Source organism: Sinocyclocheilus anshuiensis, unplaced genomic scaffold, assembly GCF_001515605.1.
Source record: "Sinocyclocheilus anshuiensis isolate Anshui unplaced genomic scaffold, SAMN03320099.WGS_v1.1 scaffold151, whole genome shotgun sequence".
In the NCBI taxonomy this organism is placed as follows: domain Eukaryota; kingdom Metazoa; phylum Chordata; class Actinopteri; order Cypriniformes; family Cyprinidae; genus Sinocyclocheilus; species Sinocyclocheilus anshuiensis.
Window position 1 is genome coordinate 797901 of NW_015548199.1, and position 10252 is coordinate 808152.

A 10252-nucleotide genomic window follows, 5' to 3' on the forward strand; every position below is an offset into this window, starting at 1 on the left:
CAGCAAGAAATGTCTGTTAGACAAGCTGAGATGCAAGCAGCTATCGTCGGATCATCAGGATGGAATAAGAAAATGGGCTCGCAAAATTTCAAAATCCCTGGTAACACTTCGGGCAGGCATTCTTCAGGTTTTGGTAGCCCAAAATGAATTTAACTAGCCCGAATAAAAAAAGACATCGGCTGAACTTTACCGTGGACAAATCAGCATGATCAGCAAAAACTAGTAGCATATAGGGATGTAACGATTCACTAAACTTACGATGCGATAAAATTCACGATACAGATTACACGATACAATTTTCTTACAATTTATATATTTATTTTTTTACAAAATGAGATTTAAGACAAATTATAAATGAAAATGTGTCCTTTTATTATTTCTCAGACAAAATGCTGCATATTTCTTTGTGAAATTTAAATATTAAATAATAAAACTAACTTGAAATTTTAAAACAAATCCCATATCAAATAAAAAATTATACAACTAAAATAAATCTCTTTATATAAACAAAGGCTTTGCCTGTGCTCTATTTAAAATCAGAGGCAACCACTGCATTCGAATTAATAAACAAAAAAGATGCTATATACATGTTATTTGGATTGTACAATTTCAAAATTTGAAGCAAAAACAGAATGGTTTGATTTTAGCTTTGTGAATGAGAAGCAAATGTCACTCTCTGACAGCAGGTAGCACTAATGGAACAGCAGGTATTTATAGGCTTCTGCCCCTTTAAGACGGAATGCACGGATCCAATGTAATGATGCACAGGAGATTTCTTTCTCCACTGTTTACGTTCACATAAGACATAACCGACTGTGTTTACGAGAATACTTGCAGGGACAATTATTTTAAGAAAATTTTGTGTATATGTGTTCATTCAGAAGCAAGGATACGCGAAAGAGGAATCAATTCTGTGTACGCGCATTGTCTGAAACGCGGCTCTGTTCGCTCTTTGAATGAGTGCGTGCAGAAACCAGCGTGCTAGCTCCGAATGTGCACGAATGTTTTAAAACGCTTGAATGTTTAAATCAGCAAGACTTAGAAACAAGTGCAAATGATCAACTACGATCCGTTTCACCCCTACAAGCGAGTGAACAACGCGAATCAAGTTAGGAATTTTATATCACTATTCAAGATAGCCCGTCGGGCAGGGCGGTCATACATTTTGGTAGCCCGACTGGAAAACACAATAGCCCCGGGACGTCGGGCTTGCGATTTTGCGAGCCCTGATTTATGTAGTCGCGTAGTGTGAACACCACATCGACTTCAAGTCATTTAATCGGAACAGCACAGCGATCTGCCGACATTTAAAGTCGTGTAGTGTGAACTTAGCCTTAGAAAACTGAGTCGGGCCGAATACCAAAACAAACTTGTAGCCAATCAGCAGTAAGGGGCGTGTCTACTCATGATGCGGAGGAGAGAGCGTTCAGTGCACCGGACATTAGCCGAGCCAAGCGACGACAGAAGGATTTATTAAAAGAAGGCTTAAGATAAGGCAAGAATTAGGACCCTTGTACATATCGGATCAGCTTTCCAGCGCTGGAGAGAACTCAAGGAGCGGGAAGACCTGCAATCGGATGCTGAGGTTGCTTTGTTTCTTCTCGATAGGTGAGCAACACCATGTCTACACCAGACGTGCCGCGCAGCAACAGCTAAAAAAGTCTGTCTACACTGGACGCGACAAAGTGACCGTTGTCGTGTAGTGTGAACTTGGCTTAAGCGACTAATAAAATTTTGGTCGACCGAGCCTCTTCTCGTCAACTAAAGGTTAGTCGACTATTAGGGTGCAGCCCTAAAAAAAAATACCATGCCTGTTTAGTTAATCTAAAATATTGGATTAGATTAGTATAGGCCTAGTGTTACACCACATTTAATATTTTATTTTATTATTACATCAGTCTTATAAGCGGATGAGATGGCCCTGTTGTCTGTTTTTTGTCATGCAACAGCAGACCTCACAACACAGTTCTTTAAACACATACAGATACATACACAAATATGTATGTGTATTCATGCTTTTATGAATGCTTTTTTTTTTCTGTCTCAATTTTCAGTGAAGGGCTCCAGACCTGGTAAAAACGTTCAGTTAACTGAACAAGAGATTCGTGGATTGTGTCTGAAATCTCGGGAAATCTTCCTTAGTCAGCCGATACTGCTGGAACTGGAGGCCCCTCTCAAGATTTGTGGTAAAGTTCTGATAACCATTATGCTTTATTTTAAATAGCTCTGACAAAGCTAGTTAAAAAAGTAATAAAAATAAATCAACTCTGTTTCTTTCTGCAGGTGATGTTCATGGTCAGTACTATGACCTGCTCAGGCTTTTTGAGTATGGAGGATATCCTCCAGAGAGTAACTACCTGTTTCTGGGAGACTATGTAGACAGAGGCAAGCAGTCACTGGAGACCATCTGCCTGCTGCTTGCCTACAAGGTCAAATATCCAGAGAACTTCTTTCTTCTCAGAGGAAACCATGAATGTGCCTCCATCAACAGGATTTATGGATTTTATGATGAATGTGAGTATGCTTACATGGGGGTGGATAGTATGACCAAAAGCTTAGGTCATGGTCTGATGGTCTCACTGTATGACTATTTATTAAGTCTATAAGTTTTGCTTAAGTTGAAGCATTTATATCTTATATCTATTCAGTACGTTTACCATGTTAAATGGGGTGAGTGTGTGGGAGGAGCGGATACTATCTCATCAGAGCAGAGCAGATTGCGGTCTGGTGTTTTCAATGTCTTAGGGCTGCTCAGTTCACAGTAAATGCAGCAAACTCAATCTCTGCATGTGCTGTGAGTGCATGCATTTAGGAATGCAACTTGCAGACAGAATAAATGGAGAATAACCACAAGATTAAGTGATGATTTAGGGTGTGTTCACATTCGGCAGGTTTGGATCAATTAAAACAAACTCTTATTTGAATAAGTGTGAATGCTGCCACCTGAACCGTGGTGCACACCAAACAAGCGGACCAAGACTGCTGAAAAGGTGGTCCGCTCTGGTGTGGTTTGATTCAAATATGAATGCAGCACAGACCAAAGACATCTAAACAAACCAAAAACAGGATGTGCAGTCGTAACATTTAACCCTAAAGAGGACAAAATGATCATGGATACCTGGTTCTACCTGTCATAGTTGCGATGTTGTCCATTAAAGTTCAGTACAGGTGTTAGAACACCTCATCTTGCATCTTCATTTGTGTGCAATGAAGGAATTCCTGCCACTGTTTTGACTCCTTAACACTTTCTAAGCTCTTCGCGAGTTGACGGCTAATAAATGCCACAATGTACGCACATTAGGGCTGTCAAAAAAAAAATCGAATTTCGAATATTCGTCGAATTTAAAATAAAAATCCACATTCGAATGCAAAAACGTTGCATTCGAATTTTAGGTGTGCGTTAAGGGGGCAGCCTTATCAGCGGCGCACGAGATGCGATGACGATGTAAGTGTCGTTGCATTATAATGTTTTTGTTAGTCTATCCAGTTGAAGCCACTAGATGCGGCGCTGCTGCATTGTTCATTAAAAATATAGCAGAAAAAGAGAACATCAATGCGGAGAATGTCTTGTTTACATCAAAACCGAAACCAAGCCATTCACACAGAACACATATTTCACGCATTTTCTAGACGGACATCTATTACTGTTGCACTCGCGTCTCGCACAAAAGAGCCGCATGTTTCGAAAGCCATGTAAAATTAATGCAAGTTTAACTTTGAAAAAAACGTATATCGAGACTTTATGGCGGGTTTTCCCCCATCCCACTGCATCTCATGTTTTTAAATGAAAAATGTACTTTGTGATTGGCTTTCCGCCCTTTGTATTAAACTATGCATACATACATTATGCTGTTTTGTTTATAGTTGTTTAAGCAACTTAATTATAATTGGTTTATAAACATTATTTTAAACATTATGCACTTTTTTTTCGCAGATAGTCATGTTATCTTATGCTTTCAAGGATGCGCCCTCTTGTGGCCTCAGGAGAGAAGCCAAAAGCTTTTCTTTACCCTAACTGAAATTATGCATTTTAAATTCGAATATAATTACAGAATTCAAATTTAGTTTTTCAGCCATTTTGACAGCCCTAACGCACATACAATGAGCACATTTAGCCAAACGCATAGCATTGTTTCGGATATTCTGGAAGTTCCATTACAAAATATATATATTTTTTCTATTTCTGTTTTTTTCTTTATCTTTAGGTTCGGTGTTAAAATTGCCAGTGTGAATGCTAAGCAAACCAGGATTAAATGTGCAATTTGCTATTTTGGTATGAACCAAGCAAACCGAACTATAAATGTTTCATTTTGATGTGTGCGCGCTGGTTCAAAACATGAGTCGCAAAGGTTTCTAAGCTTCACAAAGCAGCGTTTTGAAAGAGCTCATCACTAGAGATAGCAACATGGCCTTTTTGTGCAGCATTTGTAACATAATCTTCTGCTCTGCTTTGGGTAAGTCGTGGCCTAATGGTTAGAGAGTCGGACTCGTAACCCAAAGGTTGCGAGTTCGAGTCTCAGGTCCGGCAGGAAGGTGGGGGGAGTGAATGTACAGCGCTCTCTCCCACCTTCAATACCACGACTGAGGTGCCCTTGAGCAAGGCACCGAAGCCCCAACTGCTCCCCGGGCGCCGCAGCATAAATGGCTGCCCACTGCTCCAGGTGTGTGTGTTCACTGCTGTGTGTGTGCACTTTGGATGGGTTAAACGCAGAGCACTAATTCCTAGTATGGGTAACCATACTTGGCCACATACTTGTCACTTCACTTCACTTCACTGCTCGCTGAATGTCACCGTTTTGCAATCTGAACATCCATGTGTTTTTTTGGGGGGGCAGGTAAAAGGCGGTATAACATCAAGCTTTGGAAGACATTCACAGACTGTTTCAATTGCTTACCAGTAGCTGCTATTGTGGATGAGAAGATTTTTTGTTGTCATGGAGGTAAGTCAAGTTTTCTGGAATGTCTACTTCACAGACTGTTACAAAATCGTCAAATGCTTGTCTGGAAGGAGTAATTTTGGAGAAATGTAGCATTCTGTTAATGATTATATATGTTAAATGTTCATATTTTTATTAGAATTGACATTGTTGCAGAATTCCTAGAGAGCAGGGGCCTGTACCATGATGGTGGCTGAACAAACTCAGGGTTACAGGATTAGTTTTGAGTTGACAAAACCAAACCAATCAACAGTGCGATTCACTACCAAAGATTAAAAGATTGAACAATACAATGAACAATAAAATTTAAACACATTTACACAGCCAGATGAAACGATCTGTCCTTGAAAGAGGAAAACTTAAAGAAAACATCTTGCCATATAAGTGCAAGTAAAAGTTGTAAAGTTAGTTTTTAGTAGGGCTGGACGATATGGCCAAAATTTATATCACGATATATTTCTTAATTTCGGTCGATACGATATAATTCCGATATGAGAAACACTGGTAATGTATATCGAAATATCGGAAATGTGTTTAAAAATCATATCACCGTTATTGAAAAAAATTATATCGCGATACATATTGATATTGAATTATTGTCCAGCCCTAGTTTTTAGAGTTGATATTATTTACATGCATAAAAACACTTAAAAATATAAGCTCATATGTAGTCATGTTTAAAGCTATTGATTCTAAAACTTATTTATATTGCATATTATCTGTAAAGTTGCAGATTACTTTTAAGATGTTTATATTAATTTAAAATAAAACTGGGGGAGTGGCTTTATTGCATCAGAGATGTGTCACTTAGCTTGAAGCTGATTAGTCAAATTTCGGTTTGAGATCTCTAAACCAGAACATAACCTGCCCCAGAGCAGGTTAGCTGTGGAGCATAAGTTACTATGGCAATGAACCACTAAAAGCCAAGCCACTTTCATGATGCCTAAAACCCAGAGTTGGCGCAAACCAAACTGAAGCTTACCTGGCTAGCGAGCTAAACCGGCTTCATGGTAAAGGCCCCTGGTCTGAAAGGTGGGTGAAGTTGAGTCATCATAGCAAAAATGTGAAATATTGTATTTGACAAATAGAACCTAACCTAAGGTCTGCAGTGTTGTAAAGCGCACACTATCTTATTTTCCTGTAAAATGTGCATTTATCCCATGGGCAGGTTTGTGAAATAGAGTCAGGGAATGGTGGACATGAGGTTCTTGATGTCCTTACAAGTGTGGATGAATTCAAAAGATTCTTTCTAAACTGCAGTTGAATGATCCTTTACCCAGGTCTTTCTCCAGACCTGCAATCTATGGAACAGATCCGCCGTGTGATGAGGCCCACAGACGTCCCTGACCAGGGTCTGCTGTGTGATCTGCTCTGGGCTGACCCAGATAAAGATGTCATGGGCTGGGGAGAGAATGACCGTGGTGTCTCTTTCACCTTTGGGTCTGATGTTGTGGCCAAGTTCCTCCACAAACATGACATGGACCTCATATGTAGGGCCCACCAGGTAAGTAATGTAGTTTATTGAATGTAGTGTCATCGCATTGCATATATGTATCTTTGTAGCCAAAAGCACCATATCTGGATTGAAGAGCAGGTTTTTTTAACATTTTTAGTTAAGATTCATTTGTTTGGTTTGCCTAATAAGCTGTGATCGATGTGAGAAACCAGAAATATCATGGTTATTTCATAACATTTTCATTTTTTAGTTTGAATTTCTTTTCATTGATTGAGAAGGATGCATTCTTGTTTTCATGCATCTTTATTTTAAACCGTGATGGGAGAAAAGAACTTTGAAGTTTCGAAGCACTCGGAACGCCACACGCTGGTGAAGATTGCTGATTAGAAGAGTGTAAATGCAGTGAAAACTCAGCCCAGACATGCATTAAAAATTCCTTTTACAAACCAGTTGCATCCTCAGATGCTGACATGGCATTAAAGACTGATTTCATTTTGATGTGTGCTCCCAATCGCTGGTTCAAAACATGAGTCGCAAAGGTTTCTAAGCTTCACAAAGCAGCGTTTTGAAAGAGCTCATCACTAGGGATAGCAACATGGCCTTTTTGTGCAGCATTTGTGACATAATCTTCTGCTCTCTGAACAGGTGGTAGAGGATGGCTATGAGTTCTTCGCCAAGAGGCAGTTAGTCACACTTTTCTCAGCTCCCAACTACTGTGGAGAGTTTGACAACGCAGGTGCTATGATGAGTGTTGATGAGACCCTGATGTGCTCATTTCAGGTTTGTATGTGTTCTTTTAGTAGCTACTAGGGATGCCAGTTGCTCACCTTTGGGCAAAATTCACAGTTTGGAAAGCAAAAAGTTTCCTACAGAAAATCAATTAAATTTAACTAGATACTGAATGCCATTTTGCACTGTAAATGTGAGTTTAGTGTATAAAGAGCATGCCGAATGACAAGATTGGGTTGAATATTTGCAGTCTTGATTTATTTACATAGGTAACAAAATATTAAATCTAAATATTCAGTGGATTTCTTAAGCCTTGCCCCATTATACGTTGTACCTGATGAATGGTTTTTAAGGCTCTCTGTTTCTGTTAGATTCTGAAACCAGCGGAGAAGAAGATGCTGTCATATGGTGGTGCAGGAGGATTTGGGACTGGTAGACCTGTAACTCCTCCACGAAACGCAGCCAAGGGCGGCAAAGCAAAGAAATAACATCAACTACTGCAACACGCCTATACATCCTCTCCATCATTCTACCTCTCCTTTTCCTTCTCCTCTTCAACTCCAAACACCAAATCAGTACAGGGCTTTTTTAGCTGTCTCCAAGACGAGACTGCTGGGAATCTGAGCGGTCATGTGTGTGCTCGACTGAAATGCCCTTGTGGAGTGTGTTGGTTTTTGTATGTGAAACAAAGAGTGTATTTGTGGAAAATGTTGTGAGTTTGTGAGGGATTCTTTTTTTTCTCTCTCTCTCTCTTTGGTAACTGCGCACCTTTTACTGCGTTTTTAGATGTTCTGGTTGATTTCCTTCTAATATATCTTCATGTCTTCAGCCATAACATGATAATCCTTTTTAGGCCATTTATTGGACCTATGTGATCCCCTTCTCTTCAGACCAAGCCTCAGGGTCCAGCTTTTGATCCCCACTGTGGGGTTGGACTTTTCCATTCCCCTTTAGCTCTACAGCAGTCTGAAAGGAGGTGATTGTGCTCTTGAACATGTGCAAATCACTGCCAGTCTCTTTAATGTGAAACTTCGTCCAAGTGCGTGTCTGTTTACAGTAGTGATTGACAGCATCCTTCACATTTTGTCATATATCTAATTTGGCGCATCCTTTGCTTCTTCAAACTGCACACTCAGGTAGTATTTAGCCTGGCCTGTGGAAATTTGGTGGTTCGTTTTATTTTTCGCTAGCCTTTTTTTTTTTTTTTTTTTTTTAATTCTTTTTGGAAAAAGTACAGGTTTCACTTTTAAATTCATGACCATGTGGCTATGTGCCACTTTGTAAACTGCAAAGCTCACCTTTTTCTGTTAAAATGTAACATTTTTTCTTTTTTAAAAAGTAGTCATGCATTTAGCCAATAAAGTGAGAATCTGGTGCAAATTTTTCTATCTATAAATGTTTAGTGTCTTTTAAGATGAGTGTTAGACTAATTAAGACAGGATTTTCAGAGATTAGGACAGTTCATTCTGATTGGCTATCTTACTCATCAATTAAGATAGAAAGTTGATTACCAGGGCAGAGCTACAGTTGCAATCAAAGTGTCATGAAAACAATTCAACAAAGGCATCTGTAAACTATTATAGAAAGTTTATTAATAAACATTTTAATAATTTTGATAATGTAAAGTTGATGAGGAAAATATCTAATTGGTTCAAAAATATTCATTTACAAATTTATTCAACCCACAAATGTCAAATTTTGTGCTGAATCTTATTCTTTATAACCTCCAATAAACACTGCCTGTAAGTGCTTAGAAGCTTCTGTCACCTCTCTACTGCAATCTTGGCCCATTCCTTGCTTAAAAACTGATAATCGTTGGTTTTCACATTGCCACTGCTTACTTTAAAGTCCACCAAATATTTTTAATGAGATTTAAATATTTAGACTGAACAGGACACTGCTCAAAAAAAGATAAGTGGACACTTAAATCACACATTGGATCTTGATTAACGAAATATTCCAGATGAAAATCTTTACTTGCATTCAATGTTTAATTAATTGAGAATAAAATGTGACAATGGTCAATGGAATCCAAAGTCATCAACCTGAAAATCAAAAGTAAAAAAAAAAAATAGAATTACGGGCTGATTGATCATGCATGAATTTAATCGAAGCAACTCGATGTAAGTCAGTACTGTCAATGTCTTAAACATGCCCTTGATGAGATGACAGGTGGTGTTCTGGGGGATCTCCTGCCAGACCTAGATCAGGGCATAAGTGAGCTCCTGGACAGTCTGTGGTGCTGTTTGGCGGCTTTGGATGCTCCCAATAAATAAGCATCAATGTCTTCGTCATCCAGAGTGTGCCTACACACACTGGCCGCATGAGGCTGGGCATTGTCATGCAGGAGGAACCCAGGGCCAGCGTAATGTCTGAATGGCTCTGAAGTTTTAATTCCAGTACCTAACAACAGTAAGAGTATTGTTGGCTAGCACCCTCCAAGTATAATCCTCCCTAGACCATCAGTGACCCACTGCCAAACCGGTCATGCTGGATAATGTTGCTGGCAGCTTCTCCACAGCATCTCCATACTCATGCTCTGTGAACCTGCTCTCCTCCATGAAGACAAAGGGGCGCTAATTGGTGTTTCTCATTGCACAAAGGAGCAGATACTGGTCCAGCTGCTGGGTTGTTGCCCTTTTACAGCCCTTTCCAGCTCTCTTTGCGGAACAACTGTCACCTGTGACAGGAACCTTTGGAGTGGAAGTGTGAAGGACCACTGAAACTTTCAAGTCAAGAATCTCCCTGTGACCTAAGCAGGTTTTAAAGCAGCAGTGACAGGAAACTTTATGGCAGCTGGGATTTCTGGAGTGGACCTGACAAGATATCTGGACATAAGGCAGCAGAGAAAGGGAGCTCTGTGGCCATGACTGAAGCCTCTTTTGCATTTGTGACATGGTTCTCTGGGACCCGGACTCCAGAGACAGCGCTCATTAAGATAATAAATGATATTCGCTTAAATTCTGATTCTGGCAAAATATCAGTGCTGGTACTACTGTACACTCAGTGCTGCGTTTGACACTGTCGATCATAACATACTTCTAGAGGGACTGGAAAACTGGGTCAGGCTTTCTGGGATGGTACTCAAATGGTTCAGGTCATACTTAGAAGGGAGAGGTTTTATGGTGAG

At 39.7% G+C, this 10252-nt stretch overlaps 1 protein-coding gene across 1 annotated transcript in view; it reads left to right on the plus strand.

The window, feature by feature from the left end:
* ppp1cab (protein phosphatase 1, catalytic subunit, alpha isozyme b) overlaps positions 1–8351 on the plus strand; it is a 20653-nt gene extending 12302 nt beyond the window's left edge. The window contains exons 2-7 of the mRNA XM_016439930.1: positions 2055–2186; positions 2284–2514; positions 4836–4940; positions 6218–6441; positions 7039–7173; positions 7494–8351. Coding sequence (XP_016295416.1) covers positions 2055–2186; positions 2284–2514; positions 4836–4940; positions 6218–6441; positions 7039–7173; positions 7494–7610 — 944 coding nt within the window. The 3' untranslated portion in view covers positions 7611–8351. The remainder of the gene's footprint in view (positions 1–2054; positions 2187–2283; positions 2515–4835; positions 4941–6217; positions 6442–7038; positions 7174–7493) is intronic.
* The last annotated feature ends 1901 nt before the right edge of the window (positions 8352–10252 follow it).